Consider the following 22,266-nt stretch of genomic DNA (forward strand, 5'->3'; position numbering starts at 1 on the left):
ATCTTGCTCAAACCCAATGATACTGCCCTGAAAATAACAGGAAACCTATATTATCTTGCACAACATTCCCAAGCCACCCTAAGCTGATTCTCGCTTGAGAAATAAGAATCTACCTAGATAGAACGCAGATTAAACCCTGAACCGAAGTTGAACTGAGGTTCTAAGCATGATAGTCCGGTTGTTGACTTTGCGCAAATCCAAGGAATCAACTATAGCCTCATAAGGCAGCATGAGTACACATAAAAAAAAGCCTAAACCACCACTACAGTTAATACTTTAGTGAATCAATGACTATTTGTTGAACCCTTTCGTCTAACTATAGCACATTCTCAATGTGGAAAAAAATAATAAACATGAAGAGAAAAGACCAATGAATAGTAAGAACATGATAAGATATGTAAATTTGAATTAAAATTACAAAAGGACCAAGTGGTGTGCATTAACCTCAATGTCTTCACAACTAGCATCTGATGGCATTACAGTCTCAATAGCACCTCTATCTAAGCCCAACAAGGATTGTAGCTCATATGCACGCTGCTGCAGGTCTGTTGAATGAGATGCTGATAGTTCATCAATTAATGATTGACACTGTGACAAATTGCAAGCAAGTTAGCATTATAAAAATATATTTAGCATAAACTACGTAAACCAATCAAATGTATTTTTATACACTTTCATTCTAATAATGATCATGTGTATATTGAGAGATGGCAGTCTAATACAGCTTGTCAGCTACCAAATGATGAGTTGCCAGTTCAAAAATAAAAAAAATGTAGGCCTGCAAGAGATTAATCATTTTACAAGTTATAAATCTGCTAAAAGACTTTCACTTCGTGGTAGGTTGGAAGAAAACGAGCAACTGACTTCACAACAGAAAAGTAACTAATTTTATATGAATGAATTGATGAACGGTTGTACACTGCCACATTTATGTATATTATTATATATGCAATTAGACAAGCAAGAAAATGATTCAACTTAAGACTGGAGTATACTTGAGAAGGTCCTGCATTTCTGGAGGGACCCCCCGCCCCGCCCACAAACCCCACCTCCTTGAACATAGAGGGTCGCACCATAACCCCTTTAAACTTTTAATTTTTCCCAATGGATCCCCTATCTATAAATGGAAAACAACTAAATATATCCTTGAGAGACAAAACCCCCATTGCAGGGAGGATCTATTGTCTGTAATGAGAGATGACTAAATTGAGGCTTTTCACTCGAGAACATTTTAATTAGTCACCATTTACAGATAGGGGATCCATTAGGAATAGTTGGAAGTTTAGGGGGGTCATGTGAGACATCCCAATGTTCAGGGTGTTTAGTGGAGTAAACAAAGTTCAGGGTGTTTCATGGGAAAGCCCTGAAATTTATTAAACAAAAACGAAGGGAAGGTCTCTAAAAGCAGTGTTAGAATTAATATAAAACTATAATCCTCAATCCTTACCATAACTTCGGAGTTTTGGTGTAATGGTTAGAGGAACGAAATTTAAGATGGTATCAGAACAACCCAGGTTCAAATCCCACCGGCCACGAATTAAATGTGGATTTTCTAAAAATTAACACCGCTACGTGAGTCCAGGTTTCGACCCATAAAAAAGGGCGTTCAACCTGCGAGGGCATGTTAGAATTAATATAAAACTATAATCCTCAATCCTTACCATAACTTCGGAGTTTTGGTGTAATGGTTAGAGGAACGAAATTTAAGAAGCAGCAACAAAAGAGGGAACCATTTTGTTTAAAAATTTAACCCTTAACCCTCATCTTAACTTCAGAGGTTCGATCTGTGGAAGGGATATTTAACCTGGTACAAGAGCAACTCATATCCACAAGCAAGAACTTTAGCTTGATTTAAGGAACAAAGATGATCTATGTGTAAGTCCAGGTTTCTGCCCATGAAAAGGGCTGTCAACTTGTGCGGGCATGTTATACAATTATAGCTCTTAACCCTCATCATAACTTTGGAGCTTTTGTGCAGTGGAAGGGACATTTACCATGACCAATTGGAAGAAACTTGAGCCTTTTGCAATAGAGTATAGGAAAAGGAATATAGATGTCATTACTTATTGAATATATTATGTTGGCTTCGTGCTGAACTCCACAACAATGAAAGGGAAAACATCACATTCTGAACGAGAGGTCTTCACGCTAAGAAAGCAAGTGAATTGAACATGACTTTAAAAATTAAAGCAATATAACCACCATTTGTTCTGCTTTTCAACAAACACACGAGCAATTTCATTTCCAGAAAAGTAAAAGTTATAATACGCACCAGCATAAGAGATGAAAAGAGGAAAGCAAAAAGTTATACAAAGAGACAATGGAAATTTCCAATAACTATCCTAAAGAAATTACCTCAGGCAACATGTCCACTTTCCTTCCAGCAGCAATCTCAAACGCAAATATTTTCATGATGGCTGTTATTGCATAAGCCTTTTCAACAGAAAGAAAAAAAAAATTAATACAAATATTTTCATGATGGCTGTTATTGCATAAGCGTTTTTAACAGAAGAAAAAAAATTAATGCAATTATAAATTACTGATGTTTCTTCAAAGTAAATAAGTGGAAAGATAACTAAAAGTCAAGTTTAAAGACACAGCTACAAGTACACCTTTATAACATAGCACCTCAAGCAAAATCGATCAATGCATGTTGATCAACACATCATTTTGGATTACAAGTTAACAGAACATTCTATAAAAGACTACAGGATGTAGAGGTACAGTAGATCAAATGATGCATATCAACATGAACAGTAATCCATAGTTACAAGCGGAAATCATCAACCAAAAAATAAATTATTGAACTACTGATATCTATTTTGTAGAAATACATGTGAGACATCCAATTAATTTACAATACCTCACACTGAAAATGGTAATATCGCAGTTGATTATTGCTCCAGCAACTCTCTTGTTTGCAGGAAATTACTATGGTTGAAACCCACTTATCCTTCTTGTAGCTGCTCATCTTCACATGCAAACCCCAATTATTGACTAATACGTGCAAACCCCATAACCTATACAATTATCCCTCCATTTTAAACTAACATAATCATATTTTAAGATGGGTCCAACATGTAAATTTATGGTAAACAAGAATTAAGTAAATTTATGGTAAACAAGCATTAGCAGGTTGTTTAACTAAACTTATATCATTTCTTTTCAGTGAAACAAACCAGGAAAAATTTTTAGCCAAAGGTTTTGAATGTCCGCAAACTTTGCATGGCCATACAATTTAGAACAAGATCCAAGGTTGCGTCCAATAAATGAACCCATGCAAGTACCAGTGGCAACTGAGCTGAAATGGCATGGTGATGCGCCAGGACTGGTTCGGTTTTGGCCCAGACCGAGGTCAGGCCCGTGTGGCCGATGTAGATGGCACTGTTCACAGGCCAGATCGGCCTGCCCCCATGCAGAGAGTGAACCGAACTAAAATCTCATAATTAAAGTAGAAAAGGGAAATCCAGAAGAAATATGGTGACGATCTATCTACAAGTCAACCACTATTCACATGAGCTACACATACACGAAACACCAAATTTCCTTTGTCTCCTTTCCAAAAAGATACTGACTTAGCATTGGAGGGGGATATGGGAAAATAACCGCCTGATGCTCCCCTATTTCGTCTTTGGTATGCACACACATCTGTATGGAAGTTGTTGGTTACTTGGTTCCAAACTACAAATCTCAATGGTGTATGCCCGAATAGGTGAACCTGGTTAGTTGGAGTGGCATCACATAGATATACATAACTAGCTTCAAATGGTCTACTCTTTGATCTGGAACCTCAAATCTAGTATTACAACTTTGAAGAATCAAGTAAACTGCTGATAAATATAAACATGTATGCTGAACACTATTTACAAGCATGATATAAAACTTACCAAAAAGCTTAAATTGTTAGATCAACGTAGTAAGAACCAGGTAATTATGTCCAAAAGCACTAGCTTCTGGCTTTCATCAAATCTTTTTTGAATCAACAATACAAGCTGAAATAAGCTGACACAAATCTATTTTTCTTTGCAGTGATACACTTTTCCTGATCATGCTAAAGGTCCAAAAAAAAAACGTAGTAGTTCATCATAGTCTCCTCCACAAAAGGTAGCAAATGAAAGGACACTCCAACCTTACCGCTACCATTAGATTCTAACAGGTAGAACTTTGATGAGCATCTTTACAGGTTGAGCACTCTCCCTCATAATTAAAGTAGAGAAGAAAATCATGAAAAAAAGTGTTAAAGAAAAATATGCACGCCCAGGTTTAAACTGTAGTTGCAGGACCGTAATGGCAATAAGTGGCAAACATAGATTGAAATTGGTAATGCATGCAAAGGTTCTCACAGACTAGCACGTTTATGTTCACTTCAATATAGATAAATAGGTACATGCGTGTGTGATGCACAACGCATGCACATCCACACATCCACACATCCACCCACATCCCCACGCGCGCACACCCACACACAATCAATGGAAGACTAGAACCATCCAGGAAACCATTAAAGGTCATAAACTACTGCTATCTAACAATACCTTTACTGTATTGTCGCTTGAATGGGCCTCTGCAACATCACACAACTTTCCAATTACATAAGAAGCAGAATACTTCCCATCTGCTATTCCATATTCCCCGAGAACCCAGCATATTACCTGCACTTTAGCATGACATATTCAGAAACATTTGCAAAGGTATACAAATCGCATAATTTGCCCCCATGAAGATAAATAATAATCACAGATATGCAAGAGAACAAAAACAGTACTTGCAGAAAAACAGACGGAAGCTTTGGCTCTCCAATGATATGTAAATATGAGTCGACCTGCAGAAAAGCAAAATAAAGCAGTACGTGAAAACCACAAAAGAAAGAATGAATTTAGGATTTGAAATACTAAGTATCTTAGTGAAACAAAAGGAATACAAATGTTCACTATGAGCAATTGCATGCTTAAAATTAACAAGTCTTTTAATAAAGGGAATAGGAGAATAAAAGCTAATTTTCTGGGTTTCCATTTTCCATGTGTTTTTATGTGCGTGCATGCACAGCACAGAGGGGATTGACCTTGCAGTATTCTTATCATGACGCAAAATGATGGATAAAATGCATTCATTAACAGAAAGGAATGACTTATATAGATTCTAGAAGATAGTGTCACTATTTTTTCAAGCTTTAACATTAACAGATGTCCACAATCACCAATAATTTAGACAAAAATCTGATAAAACTCACAAAGACCAAGAATTAGAAGTTGTTCATATTTTTCATATAACTGAAATAATATTTATAATCATTGTCATTACACAAGAAATTTTTGATTTAGTCACATAAATTATGGTACTAGCATTAGTATCCTACCATCCTGAAACTAAAGATCTGATAAGAACTCCACGTTTAATCATATTTAAGAGAGCAACACCTCATCCAATGAACATGTGAGAAGACCTCATATTGCAATACCTCATCCAATGAACATGTTTTTCTACTGTGTTCTGTAGCTTTTATCTGCGGGAGTTGTGTAATTACCCATACCCTAGATGGGTATCACCATTTTTACTTCAGTAAGCATAGACAAATTTTCTATTTTGTAATCACCTAATAGGCTAATATAATTAGAGAAACTCAACATTTGCAAAATGTTAGTTAATAGGCAGGTGTTATAGCATAACAGGTAGGTGTTATAGCATTGAATTACTAGTCAGTCATCGATCCTCGCAGACCATATGGTGTAATTGACTTGTGATTACCATTTTTTTTTACTTTGATGCTTTAGTTCTGAGCAATGAGTTTAATGATTATACATTAATGACGCATGTGATATCTCGCTAAGTAAATTCCTAATAACTTTTGAATCCACCTCCATTAGTGTCTTGGTCGCAACTTTAGTGTTAATCATGAATCATGATTAAATAATTTACAAACAAGCCCATTCATTTTTGTAATGTAGAAGAATTTCACAAATTTTATGTCTATTGGAAAAGTGTTGTAGCACTGAATCACTATACTCAATTACATCAAAGATCATATAATGCATTTGACTAGTGATGAACCATATTCCCATGTGATGCTTTAATCCATGACTATGAGCTTGTCAATTTGATCATTGTCTATCAAATATCTAAGTCAAATGTGACTACCTAGTCAAAAAAATTATTTAGGGAAGGATAGCCAATTTGATACCAAGCCATGTAGTGTGCTTTATATCGAGTAGCTTCAAAGGATATATAGCATGGCACAACTCTTATATCATGCAAGACAGATAAATTACAGGCAAAAATAGGTCACCAAGCAAAATCAGAGGCACATACAGCCGATGATCTCAGTTGACTATCGGCACCTTCATCATCCTCGCCAAATCCCTCAGCAAGTAGCCGCATTAAATTGTGGGCCACTCTAATATTAACAAGATCACCTGCATGTTCAAAGACCTTATTCATGGTCTGAGAAAGGAAATTTGTCAGTGGATCATCAGACACAAACCAAGGCATAAACCAACAGTGTGATATGATTACAAGCAACAAGGAAAGAACATAGTACTAGTTGCTACCTGGATAAACCATTGATTGCTCGGTGCAAATTGTTCAGCAAGCTCAACACAGCGTGAGGCTATTTCAGTTTTATAGTGATTGTCGTTGATGCTTATCATGTAATCAATCATCCTATCAACTATGACCTCTACATTAGTGGACTTGGTCATCTTGTAAAGCAGTTCAAATGTCTTGCGCTTCAGAGTGTCATCAGGATCCTGTGTAGAACGCAAAAATCCCAAGAAGAAAAGGATCGGTAAACAGATTGTCATACTTTTAAGTGGTTTAATACAAAGGCATATAGTATTAAAGCTTTACAAAGGCAGGTTACTGCTATGTTTTTATGTTATCTATATTCTCAAACATGTGATTTTCACTCAAACAGGATGAAGACAATAAAAGTTAACACACATATAAGCCCTAATAAAAAGACACTTTAATATTACTATGGCTTTACCATGAGAATCAAATTGTTCGCAATGTATAAATCCTCCAATTTGAAATTTGACTAAATTTTGGAGCTTTATACTGTAAAGATAACGCCAATCCCCTAGCAGGAATTTTACAACTTTGACCTAATTCTTACCAAGACTAGGGGACTTTGGGAGCAAGCTTTGGTTGTGTGGATGTAAACTGCATGGAAAGAAGATAGGACTTCTACCCGCTAGCTAGCCTTCATGCACTTTGAACAAAATAAACCCACTTGCTCAAAGCATCCTTGGTAAGAAACTGTTGACATCAGGGATGATAGGCCAAGGTCTTCGTAGAGGCTCTATCGACTGCAAGGTCTTCTCTATAAGCATTCTCATTTTTGTGCAGAAATCATGGAAGTTGCTGCTAATGATGATGAGTGGACAAAGCCTTAAGAGAGTCCAAAAACACTTGATCGAGAAGGATAGGAGGAAGAAGAAGAAGAATCCAGCATATATCTCAATATTATTGTGATCCTATTGCAGATTTACGCTTGAAGTTGTGACTTACCATATAGCATCTCATCCACCAGTCACTGGGCAGCTTTCAGTCATTATAAACAATGAAAGGACCATTATCCTCATAATTATTTAACACTGTGATGGACCTCCTTTCCTCCATCTCCCCGAATCCCACCAGGCCACCCCCTGCTGACAACAAAAATCTCATTCGCGACAAAGCCCCTTATTAGCTTCCCTCATCCATCCTCCTTTATCTTATTGCTTCTTCCAGTTAGGTTTCCTTTTTCCCCTTCTCCCAACCTGGATCTCTTCTAGACCAAAAAAAGCAACCCAAGCCCATCATCCTTAGTGCCACAAGAATCCAATAGGTAGTCAGTAAGGAGAGAGCATATTTGATGATATTAAGATGGTACATTTGTCCTATCCACATATCCAATATATTGTTGGATTCAGATAATACCGGAATTTGAATCAGATCTGAACTCGGTTCATGCACTCAGTATTTATTCAATACCAGCTTGAACTTTGGATGCCAGATCAAAAATCAGATTCGGATATCCCTGATGTCTGCTCGATTTATTACCTTAAATAGACCTGATCAATCTCTACTACGCCTCCATGAAGAAGTTGATGAACTAAAGCTGATTCTCCTCTTTCCTTATAGCTTAGTCTAGAATTTTAATATTCAGACATGTAATATACTCAGGCAATAAGGGAATTGGATTGCTAACAACTCATTACTTTATATTAACTGCTGTACTAATAAGTTTTTCTTAGGGCTATTTGCAAAATAGTGACAGGAAGTATGACAACATCAGCTTGTGCTAGATAGTTCATCCAACTACAGTAATCTTCCATAATTCTCAAATACTCTCCTTTATAAATTCTGAAAATAAATTTAAAAAAAATAACTTTGTCAGTATCACATTCAGGGAGGGTGGGGGTTACATCAGATACTTTTGATCATCAAATCACATATCCTAGATCCAAAAAGATGATGGCAGAAAGTAACTAAAAGAAGATATACAAACATGAACATGAAGCTCACTCGATACTCATAAAGCAAACACGTTCTCCAGAAACAATATGTTATAGTAGCCCTTACCTCCAAGCAATCAATAACAGCAAGCTGGTGTTCCTCGGCAATGTCTGGACTTATTTTTATCAGACGACCAAGTGCATCAATGCCCATATATTTCAGGTTGTGACTATCACTCTGCGGACAGGGAAGTGCAGAAAACAAAAGTTTCAAAAACCCAAAACATATAGAAAAAGGAAGAAAAAAAATTACTTTAAAGGTCATGACTACTTAAAGCTAGCAAGAAAATATACAAGACTAAGCAGAGGTTTGTAATATGATTACCTTCAGAAATTTTGAAGTTGCTCCAGCAGCTGCATCTAGTAATTTAGGATTGGGATAGATGGAAGAAACACAACATATACATTGATAAATCACAGCATTTCCAATGTTGCTTGATGATTCACACTTCCTAAAAATGTCACCCAGTACAGTATACATGTGTCCACTTGCTTGTTTATCACCACTTCCAAGCACTGCAAGAATCTTTAGCAACTTTATCTGCAAATAACAAAGTAAACGCAGCGAAATGACTACCTAGTTCCAACTGGTTAATAAGAAAAGACGCGTTAAACAAAGACATACATAATAAAGCCAACAAAAGAAATCAAAATAAGAAATCATAACATCACACAAATGAAAAACCTCCAGGCTTTGTTTGAAACACTGAGTAGCCAACAAATATTTTTCTTTGTTATGCTCAATAAAGAACTAAGTTGCATGAAAATGTGTACGGGTATGGGTACGGGTACGGGTATGGGGCACAACAAATTATAAAATGTAGGGTACGGGGACAGTGCTACATATATATATTGAGATTAATAATTTATATAGATCAGTATTGTTTTTTTACTTCATGTGTCATTATAATTAAAGCTTCTATCATGTTTTTAAGTTTCTTCTGTTATGTTTATTATTATAAATTGGAAGCTATTTGTATTTGAACTAGACACCCAAACGACCCTTTAAAATCATAGCTTTGAACTTATGTATGGGCTGAAACAAACCCAACGTATGGGCTGAAACAAACCCGACCTGTGTCTAACAAGTTTCAAGAAATGGATGTGTCCAAGAAGTGTTTGACAAGTGTTTGAAATTAAAACATATAACATATAATTGAGCACATGTTTGAATGTTTGAATAAATGTATGGATATATGATATATCCAAGGATTGTCTATGAAGTTTAGGTGATAAGTGTCAGGTACGTGTCGGGTACAGGTATGGCTTCACGATACAAGTAACCGGGTGACATAGATAGAGACTCATAATATACATATCATTTAAAGGAAAAAAGAACAGAGACTAGTAGGCAGTCGAGTTATATTGTATGTATTTTCTATATGACCTTTCGCCTTTGTTAAGCATTGAAATGAACCCAGCTGAAATTTTGGTCATCCTTCCCCCACATGAAAATAAAAGCGTCTGTCACCTATGATCCACACATGAGCACGTGATCAAGATTCCTAGTGTTAAAAAACATGGTTCTGCTGCATAAAAAAGGTATGTAGGTGACAACCACATTGAGTGAGATAGTGCGGACAAAACGCATAATCATTTCCGTCATTCTATGGTTTATATACTTTCACAATGTTAAAAAATGCAGCTTATATGTCCACTTATGCATCTGCATAATTAGCTTCAGCTCAATTCTGTTGTGAATTAGGTGGAATAAGTGTATTACATGAGCAAAACACATAATAGACCGTTATCTGACAAGGTAACCTGTATAAGTTCCATAAACCTTTTATGTAGGCCCTGCCTAAATTATGTGGGTCAAACCTAAATCAACTAAAACCTAAACCTACGAACGCAAGCTTGTTTGCATAAAGACCCTGAAAAGTAAATCTTCCCCAAACCAGCCGCCTCCCTCTTTCTTCCACCTTCCAAAACCAAAACACCAAATTGGTTGTTCCTCGCTCAGGCCCAGAGTTGTTTCCATGACCGACCTGACCAGTAAACCTACTATATATTGTTTAATGTTTATTGCTTGCAAACTAGGATACAGGGTTTCTAACTTTTGATTGTCGAGCATCCTGATTTTTTATTGTTTATTGTTTGCAAATTAAGAATTATCAAGCATCCTTATGAAGACTACTTTAGATGAAAACATCATGGAATATACTTTCTAGTTTCTTTTTTTTTGGATATTTTAACATTTAATATATTAGTTATATATATTATGAGCTAAACTAGTATCCAGTTAAGTGGATATAAAATTCGTCCATCCAACTTTTTACCTTTTAATCTATCTCTCTGACACATATTCTGTGCAGTCCATTTGATTGGCACTGATCTGATTATATAGACTACGTTTCGCAAAACAAATGTGTAATGAAACCGTGATTTAGAAAATTGATATTTAGTTATAATCCCAAAGCAAGTGCAAGGGATTATCACAGCCTGTGAAGTCCTCAACTCGAAACAGCAATATGGCATGCATGGCTGATTTATGTTCTCATGAGATATGATATGCACGAGAAGGTATAGGACAAAAACACCACATGCCCATAGAATGAATAATCCCCTTACAGAATAGAACACAATACTAATATTTTTACTTAAAAATTGAAACTGGTTTTAGATAATCCCGGGAAAGAAGAATCTATATGACCTCCCATGGAATAGGCAACTCATACTCATTCCTTATATACTTGACATTGACAACTCCTAATAACCTATAAGGAACTTAAACTGATAAAATTTATTTTTCATAAGGGATGTAAGAGAACTCGCTCCATAAAAGCTTGACTTTGAGGGAAAGTCCTCCAAGGTCCCTAACTAATGATATTAGAGTCAGGATCATGCTTTCCGGTTGCAATTGTCTGGTGCAAGTGGTGACACCAAATCACAGTCTTCGATTGGGTTTGGTTAGGGCAAAATCAGGCCGCATGGATGTCAAGGCTGTGAAAGCATATGGTTATACAACAGGATCCACTTCGTTCTGCACCGACTAACTTAGACAACTGAGGTCTAAGGTCTCTAACAAACAATTTCAGACCCAACTCTATGGCTATCAATCACAATCGTGTTACATGGGCATTGACACTAGAATAGTCCATAGAAATTGGGAACATGGGACACCATAGCGAACCGCAACCGGGGTTTAATTGCCCTGGATTCGTGGCAGAAAACGACCCAATTCCCCAATTCTAGTGACTCGATTTAGAATTCAACCCAATTAAAATTTTGAGAAAAATAACTCTTTTTCAAAATATTAAACAACAAATGACACTTGGAATTAAGCAAATAGAGTATGCCTACCTTAATGACAACATGATTCTCAAGGTTCTTTTACCATTAATGTTAACAATTAGCATATTTCTTAAACTAAACTCTTGCAAAACCTTCGATTTCTACATTTAAGAACCGAACCTAAAACACACCAAGTTCCATGGTGCACCGTATAAGCCTATCCCCCTCGTAATCGATTCGCACTATGAGGCATATCATGCTCCCGTACCCATCCCGTGAACCGGAATGAACTGGGTTCCATGCAACTATGGACTAATCATATTTTTCTGGCTTAGCGCTAGCACAAAGCTTAAGTGGCGAGTGTTTGATCAAGACTAGAATAGTTACAAAGGTAGACACATGGATAAGAGTTACAGGAACGTGGTGGTTTTTAAGGTCTATTTAGCTCCATGTTACTATATGAGTACGTGGATTTCCAGAGATTTAGGTTTCCTTTCTCAAATAGCTAGATTTCAGAGGTGAATTTTACTTGACCATTAATGTTTTTTTCTTCATTTTCATATTAACCTTTTCATGAGCGTTGCCACTTACGAACAAACCCTCAATAGTAAAGGATTTGGTATCGCCAAGAGAAGATTAAATCCAAGTAGAAAGGTAGTCACTAGTCATAGCATCTAAAAGGATGATGTTTAATATGTTTTCTAGAACTGAGCACCATATTGACCCGTCTTGATAGTATAAGATAGTCATTCCCTGTAGTTTTCTTGGAAAATAATGGCTAATTGTTACTAGTTATATCTTCTTATCAAGTTTGAACCTCTATAGGACTAACAATTAGTTACATCCAGTATTCTTCATCTTCCCTGTTGCTTCTATATCTACACGTTTGTTTTCTTCTCCAGTACTCATGCATATTAAGATAAAAAGTCATAAATCATGGCACAAATGACAAGCAAATACTTGCTTTGTACAGTTATATAAATTATAGTTACAAAATGGGAAAGCCATGAGATGTTTTTAACCACAAGCAGTGAGGGGGTGGAAACAGTATTTCAAGATGGATAAGCATTTGAGGCAAATCAAAGTGAAATCCAGTGGAAGCACACAAATACATGAATTAATAATTAATTGAGGGGGTTCCAATCTGACCACCATTAGCTTGTGATCCACGAGTGTGCAACTTAATGTTGGATGCACAAGGTAAATTAAGTTTCTATGGAACATTAAGATTCTGCATATCATATAGAATTCAGATTAGGGTTCATCAAGCTCTTATGCAAAGCCCAACATATCAATTGCGCATAGAATAGTTGATATGAGAACTCTTGACTGTCTAACAAGCGTTCTGCCTGCTTTAAAATACCTTTCATAGATTATTCGTGAAGATATTAGCAGAAATCAATCAGAAACTTACTGATTTTATATCGGTAGCAAGGTTTGAAATCTTGGTGAAGGTTGTTCTTCTAGTTTGTATTTTCGGTAATAAGTATAGGAAATCTTAATGGTTCTAACAATTTTGGAGCAAAATCATCGATCCACAGAATAAGTTGAGTTAATGACAGGCTTCCTCTTTATTGGTTTCTTTTTCAAAAACATTTCTTGATATAACGTTGTGTGCATAAAACCTAAACCCTCATGCATTACCTGTTATACTAATTTTAGCCAGTAGTTAGTTATTATCAGTCAATATCAATTTTGCCCCAGTCAGTTCGGCATGTTAAAAATATGATAAACATAAACCGGTGTTTCCAACCTTGATGTATGGTTGTGCAACTATGAGAAAATTTACCACAGTTTATCAGCTCAATGCTTGTTACAAAATAAAACATATTCTTTACTATCCACCTCTCTTCATGCAACCAAATAAACAATCAGAATCAGTGCCTTGCAGCAACAAAACCTCACTCAAATTTAACATAATCTAATCTAAGTTACTCTCTAATCTATCATGTGCACATACACTTCTTTGCTTTATACTCTCCAATATATTAGAGAGAAACAATTCAGCTTTAGGTGATGTGTCTAGCTCAAAGGAAAGTGGTGATAAAAGATTAAAAATATGAGAGGAACACATCTTAACCACTGCAAAGATGGATTTCTCCATAAACTAAAAATTTTAACTGGTTGGCTTCACCACCTCCTTGAGAACGAAATCTTCCTTTGTCTACAATATATTTGGGATTTTTATTTCAATAGAAGCATATCTCAGGCTGTTATAAAAAAATGAACTGATTTTGATATAGACGAGTACCAAGGATACCATGACAGACAAAAGCATAATTCACTTGCAAAATATTACAACTTTATCATCATGATACCTGAATGAAGGGAGCTGGCATTTGATGGTAATCATAAGTTTTCGGAAGTCTCCTTTCAGCAACTTGTTTAAGAATGCTAACAAAACTAACAACCAAATCTTTGTACGAATTTACATCAGCCATAACGAGATCAAAAAGAGGACAAAGTGTAGCACCCATGACTCCAGGATCATTATCACAAAGTCTCTGCAAAGAGCCAAGTAAATGAATCAGTCTTCGACTCTTCGAAACAATTTAGTAATGAAGATCAGTGCTAAATAAAATATGTTATAGCACTGTAATCATTTGAGATGTAATGCCTGCTACACTGCTTTACAAAGAAGCAACTAAAGCAGTACATCCATGACCATACACTGATTGCTTTGCCCACTGAGGTTAACAGTCTGTTAAACATATACAAGCAGTGTAATTGATAAGCAATGTCTTCTTGATATTTTTTCCATATCTTTCTATTTCATAAACAGATACGAGCAGTATCGTTGACAGCCGAGATAGGTAAATCATCAAAATCTAAATTGGTTACCAGCTCACGCGGTTTAACTTCTAAGCAATAAGCCCCCCTGGACAAACGTGTTGGATGTATTGATTGTTTATTCTATATTCTAACCTTTATCATATGTATTTCAACTTTTAAATTTGAACTTATTTATTGATATGTATTTCTTGTCCTATCTTAACCAAGCTGATATTCATCCCAGCATCCTTAATTATATCTACCAATAAGTTCTTAAGAACAATGTCATTCCTAGTCCATAATTCATATAGTTACCTTCAAAGAATGTCTTTCAATTTCATAAGACAGTGATAACTATATTGGGTTCAGCAAAATCCTGCAAATGGAATTTGTACAAGATAAATCCATTAGCATGATCAGTTTCAGAAAGGAGACTGACATCAACAGAAAGAAACAGAGAAAAGGGTTTCAAAGACTTCACTGTTGTTTTCTCGTATTCTACAATTACCTAATACCTACGAGTGAGCATTAATCAATCAAAGCCAACAAATGGACCAAAGGACTCGGTGTTCAGTTCTTTACATTGTCTATACTTGGGAAATTCGGTTTCCTAGTTTGAAACAATTCAAATGAAACAGACTACAATAACTGGAATATTAGCTAGTGAGATTTTTTGCAAATATGTTCGTCTTCATCCCCCATGTGGCACGTGATCAAAAGATAAAGGGTGGAAAACTTGAGAAGTCTCTCTTCTCTCCCTCGAATTCCTCCTAGACTTCAATAAAATCTATGCTACTAACTGGTCACTACATGTTGGTCCTTAGCATTAAAATCCACCTCCATTCTACATAGAGAAGAATTCTTAAATTATCAATGTCTACCATCGAAGTTCAGTGACTGTATTCTAGCACATGGGTCAATGTCCACCAAAAAAAAAAACCTTGATTTCTTTGCACCTCCTTTTGGATTATCTCTTGATTCCAATACTCAGATATTTTACCTGAATTGCATACTTACATAAATCGTATAGGTGAGTGTTTCAATTTGCTCAGCATGAAATTCTCTCTTTCACAAATCATAAGAACTTAAAACACCATCCAGTCTACAAAAAAGTGCATGGGCTTATTTAAACAATAAACAAGGGCGCCTACACACTTCAATTTAAGAAATGCAATATATATCCAAAATCTGGGAAATGCAGCGTCTTCAATAAGCTAAAAGAACCCAAGATCCATACCTTTCTGAAGTTGGAGACCAGATGGTTGACCTGAGCCGGGGCCTTCTGATAAAACCGGTGCAGCGCCATCACCGCCTTCTTCCTCACCGCCTCCTTTCCATGCCCTAGCAGCTCAACCACCTGCGGCCTGCGGCAACACAGCAGGTATCGTCTCCTCATTGATCAGCTTACACACCGCCGTCAACGCCGCGCAAACCACCAAGTAGTTATCCGACCTCAAATCCTTCTGTATCGTGTTCACGATCAAAATTATCAGATCGTGATCCTCGTTCAAGAACAGCGTCACCGCCAAGTAACCAGTCCTCTTCAAGAGGAGCGAATCGTCGTGAGTCATCTTGACGGCGTGGATGTATCCGAAGGAGGCGTCGTGGCCTAGCATCTCGATGTAGACGAGGCGGATGATGAACTCCTTCATCTTGCGGCGGGGGACGGATCGGAGATGCGGCGCTTTAGGGTTTCGATCTCGTGGATGACGATGCGATCCTCCTCGGCTTTGGATCGGGACTCCGCCGATGGCCTTGACGAGGTCGAGGAACTCCTTGGATTGGTTCCAGCCCCCTTGGGAGCCCATGGCGAGCTCCCGCCCGATTGTCTTTAGCTGCTCCAGGGTTAGGGTTAGGGTTTCGGTCGGGGTTTAGGGTCTCGGAGATCGAGATCTGGATCTCAGTAGTCGGTAATGGAGTTGAGAGAGGGAGAGAGAGAGAGAGAGAGAGAGAGGTGTCTTCTCTCCCCGTTGGCAACTTAGAATTAAGATCGACGAGGCGAAATCAGAGTGTTGTTGTCCTTACTAGATGGTACCGGTTAAGCTGTGGAGGTGGAGAGAGGAAGTGGAACGGAGCGGAGAGCGGCACACGAAGTTGTGATTGCTTGCTGGAAGGCTTATCAATGCGTGTCGTTGGAGCAAGGTAAAACAGACCGGCACGGTAAAAGGATTCGGCTTGTGATTAATTGAACCACCATAAATTTGGTTTATTAGAGTCTGAAATTATAAATAAAAATCATATAAATTGTAAGAGTAACCTGTAATTATCATATACTTATACCCCTTTTAAAAACACGAGTTGAGAAAAATCTTTCTATGGTCAATATTACCCTTCATAATTATAAATATTACATTTAAATTTAATCTATTATAATCCTAATTATGTCTTATCTAATCTCACGTGAACTATCTATAACTCAACAATTAAAAAATATTTAACAAACTACGTGAAATATTATTTAAAGTTTTTAAATCTTAATCTATCTAAATACTAATTATATCATATATTAACCCCACATGAACTACCTATAGCTTAGCAATAAAAAAATAAGATTAAGACTTAATTCAAAAATTACACAAAATATCTTTAAAAGATTAAAATTACCCAAAACACCCTTACTTTTCAAAACTTAAAATAGCAAACATGAAATCTAAAAATTAAAAATAGCCCCCAAGAAATTTAAAATTACAATTACACCCTCAATATTTCTAAAATTATAGAAACAACCTCAAAAGTTCAAATTAGAAAAAAGCACCCTAAATTCAGTGACTTCAAAACTTACAAACAACATAGATATATTTTAGGGATTACCATTAGGCACTTAAAAACTTAAAATTTATAATAAATAACCTCAAAGTTACATAAACTACAAAAACTCCCTCAAAAACTTAAAATTTATAATAAATAACCTCAAAGTTACATAAACTACAAAAACTCCCTCAAAATTTAAATATCACAAAAATCCTAATAAATAACCTCAAAGTTACATAAACTACAAAAACTCCCTCAAAATTTAAATATCACAAAAATCCTAAAACTTCAAGACTTATTGTTAGACCCTAGAGGGGGGGTGATTAGGGTCTTAAGGCAATAATTGTGCAATAAAATTAAGACAATGCAATAAACCACAAAATGAAAAACCAAAGTAAAAGAGATAAGCTTATAAATCGTTATCCAAGTGACGCGCGATGTGTTCACGAGGTTCGGTTTGCTGACCTACGTCCCCGCTCCCCACTCTCGAGGAAAATCCACTACACAACCCGGTTTGGAAGCCGGAACTTCTTCTACACAACGATCTCCACGAGATCTCACAACCACACAATTGATCTCCATGAGATCACACTTACAACAGTAGTAATCGCATGAAAGTCTCTCTCTTTACAGTAGCTCTATGGCAAGAAGAGAGATGGCACTTGAAGCTTGGGATGTGAAAACGAAACAGTAAATAACAAGATGAAAGTTGAAGCTCTTTTGAAAACAATAAACTTGAAAACAAGAGTTTTGCAATTAAAAGCTTGGATCTGAAGTAGTTGGGGTTGTTGGGTATTTATAGGAAAAGAAGACAGCAGCCAAAACCCCAAAGAATCAGACAAAATCCCCCAAAAATCGGATTTCTGAATCTGTACAAAAACAGCCATTACAGTTGGGGTTGTTGAGCATTGAAAATCGTACGCAACGATCAGCTCATCAGTCGATTGACGATCATTTCAGTCGACTGATGATCTCGTCAATCGACTGGTTAGTTGACCAAAACAGAACATAGACTTATTGATGATTCTAGGTACTTTCTTCAGTCGACACATCAGTCGACTGATAACAGGTTATCAGCCTGACATGGTTTTGAAAATAAGTTTCAATGCTCTATTAGAAATAGTAAATAAATTCCAAAAATATAAAACTTTGGGAATAGTTTATAAACATTTTGACAAATTTGTTTGAAAATGAATTTTGTAAAAAGGTCCTCGTATTTATGAAAATCATCATTTTAACAAAAGTATCAAAATACGAGTTTTGAAAATGTGCAAGTGTGTGTGATATCCCAAATAGCTTCAAATGAAATCTACAACTACTTGCCTACATTTAAGTACTAGAGAGAAAATAAAATAGCAAATATATCTCACATAGAAATATATTTCTTGAGTCTTGATATTGCTTTAGAGTTGATGAAGCTTCTCATAGCGTTTAGTGTTCTTAATAAACATTGCTTCATCACATTGCCTCCTCCTTCTTTAGATATCGTCGTTGTAGCTCATATTCCATCCAATCCTCCATATGTGGTACTAACTGGCTTGATATTTATATTATCTACAATATCACTCAATAAGCAATTAGTACGGATAATGGTGGTTGTAAATCATCATCAAAACATAAGGGCTAACAATCTCCCCCTTTTTGATGATGACAACCAACCATTATATTGGAGTAAAATAAATATAGCTTATAGATAGAAGCTCCCCCTATCTATGAGCTCCCCCTAACTATGTGCACAAATGAGGAGATTTCTCTCCCCCTTTGTCAACATCAAAAATGGGTAGAAACATGCAAAAATACATAAAATGTACCTCAAGTGTTGGCCTCCCCGTGTCACATTCATCAAGTGTTTGGAATTACGACCCCTCCTAGGCATTACAACCAACCCACTCCTCTTGGAATTGACCCCAGTCCTCCCATACACTCCTCTTAGTAAATTTATGTGTTTAGGCATATTTAGAAAATGAATGCATAGGATGTTCAACTAACCAAGCAAACAAGCAAAGCTTTTTACATAATGCATAAACCCAAACCATTTTTTATGCGACAAAAATCTTCTTCACTAAGAGGCTTGGTAAAGATGTCCGCTAATTGAGATTTAGTATCAATATAAATAAGGGATACATCTTTCCTCTCTACATGATCGCGTAAGAAATGATGGCGTACATCAATATGCTTGGTTCTAGAGTGCAAAATAGAGTTTTTTGAAATATTTATGGCACTAGTATTATCACAAAAAAATTTTGTGTTTTGAAAATGCAAATCGTAGTCAACTAAACTTTGTTTCATCTATAAAAGTTAGGCATAACATAAGCCGACGGTAATATATTCCGCTTCCGTAGTGGACAAGGCAACACAATTTTATTTCTTGGAGGCCCAAGAGACAAGACAGTTACCCAAAAATTAATATGTACCACTCGTACTCTTGCGATCTACCTTACATCCGGCAAAGTCGGCATCATAAAAACCACAAAGATCAAAAGAGGTACTTTTTGGATAAAATAAACCAAGATCAATTGTATCATTGATATATTTAATAATTCTTTTAACCGCAATCAAATAAGATTTTTTTGGAGAAGCTTGAAAACGTGCACATGCACACATACTAAACATGATATCGGGTCTACTAGCGGTAAGGTAAAGAAGACTACCTATCATACCTCGGTATAGTTTTTGGTCTATATCCTCACCACTATCATCCGCATCAAGCTTGATACTTGTACTCATGGGAGTTGGTTTTGGTCTATATCCTCACCACTATCATCCGCATCAAGCTTGATACTTGTACTCATGGGAGTTGGTGCATACTTAGAGTTCTCCAATCCAAACTTCTTTACTAATTCTCTAGCATACTTGCTTTGTGAAACGAATATCTCATCCTTAGTTTGTTTGACTTGGAGACCGAGAAAGAAAGTGAGCTCTCCCATCATGCTCATCTCAAAATGGTCTTGCATAACTTTAGAAAATTCCTTGCATAAAGTTTTATTAGTAGCACCAAAAATGATATCATCAACATATATTTGAACTAAAATAAAACTATTTTTCCTTTTTCTAACAAAAAGTGTATTATCAAATTTTCCTTTAGAAAAAACCATTTTTAAGAAGAAAACTAGAGAGGCGAGTATACCAAGCTCTATGAGCTTGTTTTAACCCATATAAAGCTTTTTGAACCGGTAAACATGATTAGGAAATGTATGATTCATAAAACCGGGGGTTGCTCTACATATACTTCCTCTTCTATAAAACCATTTAAAGAAGCATTTTTCACATCCATTTGAAACAATTTAAAGTCTTTGAAACTTGTAAAGGTTAAGAACACTCTAATAAATTCCAACCTTACAACCGGTGTAAAGGTTTCATCATAGTCTATGTCCTCCTCTTGATTGTATCATTGGGCAACTAAACGAGATTTATTTCTCGTCACAATACCATGTTCATCAAGTTTGTTTCTAAAAACTCATTTAGTTCATATAACATGAACATTGTTGGGTCTAGGAACTAGTTTCCAAATATTATTTCTTTGAAAATTGTTTAGTTCATCATGCATGGTTAGAACCCAAAACTCATCTTTTAAAGCATCATTTATCTTTTTAGGTTCTATTTGAGATAGGAATGTAACATTACTACACTCAAAGCTTTTGAGCGAGTTAGAGCCCCTTGTGAAGGATTTCCTATTATTTGCTCATTTGGATGATTTGGTACGAATTTCCATGCTTTGAGGAGTTCTTCTTGTTCTTGAATGTTGTTGTTTTCCCCATCCTTTTGTGCATCTATTGAGGGTGTTTCATTTAGTTGCAGAAGTTCCAATCCTCCCTCAATATCATCATCTTTCCTAGGCAAAACAACTTGTAAACCAATATTAGTCTCATCAAAAATAACGTTTATAGATTCTTCAACAACGAGAGTTTGTTTGTTGAAGACCCTATAAGCCTTACTTCTAGGTGCATATCCTAAGAAAATACTAACATCAATTTTTGAATCAAATTTATCATGGTGATATTTGGTGTTCAAGATAAAACATTTACAACCAAAAATACGAAAGTATCCAATAAAAGGGGTTTTGCCATAAAATAGTTCATAAGGAGTTTTCTTAAGATTTGATCTAATTAAAACACGATTCAAAATGTGGTAAGGCGTATTCACGGCTTCTGCCCAAAAATACTTAGGCAAATCAAAAACATTAATCATTGTACGTGCCATCTCTTGTATGGTATGATTTTTCTGTTCAACAACACCATTTTATTATGGTGTCCTTGGAACAGAAAATACATGAGTTATACCACGATATGCACAAAAATCATTAAAAAAATTATTTTGAAATTCACCACCATGATCACTTCTAATTTTAACAACTTTCAACTCTTTTTTATTTTCAATTCTTTTGACAAAATTTAAAAAGTCTTCAAAACATTCATCTTTACTATCAAGAAAGATTGTCCATGTAAAACGGGAGAAATCATCAATGATAACAAAAACATACGTATTGGACCAAAGAGATCAAGATGTAGTAATTGTAAGGGTTTAGAAGTTGATACCTCATTAATGGATTTGAAGATAGACTTGGTTTGGTTACCTTTGGCACAATCTTCACAAATGGTATCTTTGATGAAATATAACTTGGATATCAACTCCATGTTGGCGTGACCAAACCTCTTATGCCAAATCCAAGGGTTTTCATCAACCGTCGCAAGGCATTTGACATCTTGATCTACTAGCTCATTCATCTCAAAAATGTATACATTAGATTTTCTATTAGCAACAAAAATAATTTTTTTATTTAAGCTAACAATGTATTTATCCGATTTAAAAGAAATATCAAATCATTTATCACTTAATTGGCTAATACTAAGAAAGTTATGATTTAAGCCTCTAACCAAATAAACATCCTCTATTACGGGAGAAGGAATCTTACCAATGCATCCAATACCTATAATTTTACCTTTCTCACAGCCACCAAATGAGACGTTACCACCTTCAATCCTTGATAGAGTTGCAAATAGCTCTTTGTTGCCCG

At 35.9% G+C, this 22,266-nt stretch overlaps 1 protein-coding gene across 1 annotated transcript in view; it reads right to left on the reverse strand.

The window, feature by feature from the left end:
* Nucleotides 1–22,266, reverse strand: part of LOC109838876 (AP-4 complex subunit epsilon) — a 49,200-nt gene that overhangs the window by 2,727 nt on the left and 24,207 nt on the right. The window contains 13 exon segments of the mRNA XM_020407306.1: nucleotides 445–588; nucleotides 2,356–2,433; nucleotides 4,536–4,652; nucleotides 4,766–4,822; nucleotides 6,307–6,438; nucleotides 6,546–6,743; nucleotides 8,563–8,673; nucleotides 8,821–9,036; nucleotides 14,048–14,233; nucleotides 15,739–15,864; nucleotides 15,866–16,167; nucleotides 16,170–16,245; nucleotides 16,247–16,372. Of these exon segments, the coding sequence (XP_020262895.1) occupies nucleotides 445–588; nucleotides 2,356–2,433; nucleotides 4,536–4,652; nucleotides 4,766–4,822; nucleotides 6,307–6,438; nucleotides 6,546–6,743; nucleotides 8,563–8,673; nucleotides 8,821–9,036; nucleotides 14,048–14,233; nucleotides 15,739–15,864; nucleotides 15,866–16,167; nucleotides 16,170–16,245; nucleotides 16,247–16,372 (1,869 nt within the window).

This window comes from Asparagus officinalis, chromosome 4 (genome assembly GCF_001876935.1).
Source record: "Asparagus officinalis chromosome 4, Aspof.V1, whole genome shotgun sequence".
NCBI lineage: Eukaryota > Viridiplantae > Streptophyta > Magnoliopsida > Asparagales > Asparagaceae > Asparagus > Asparagus officinalis.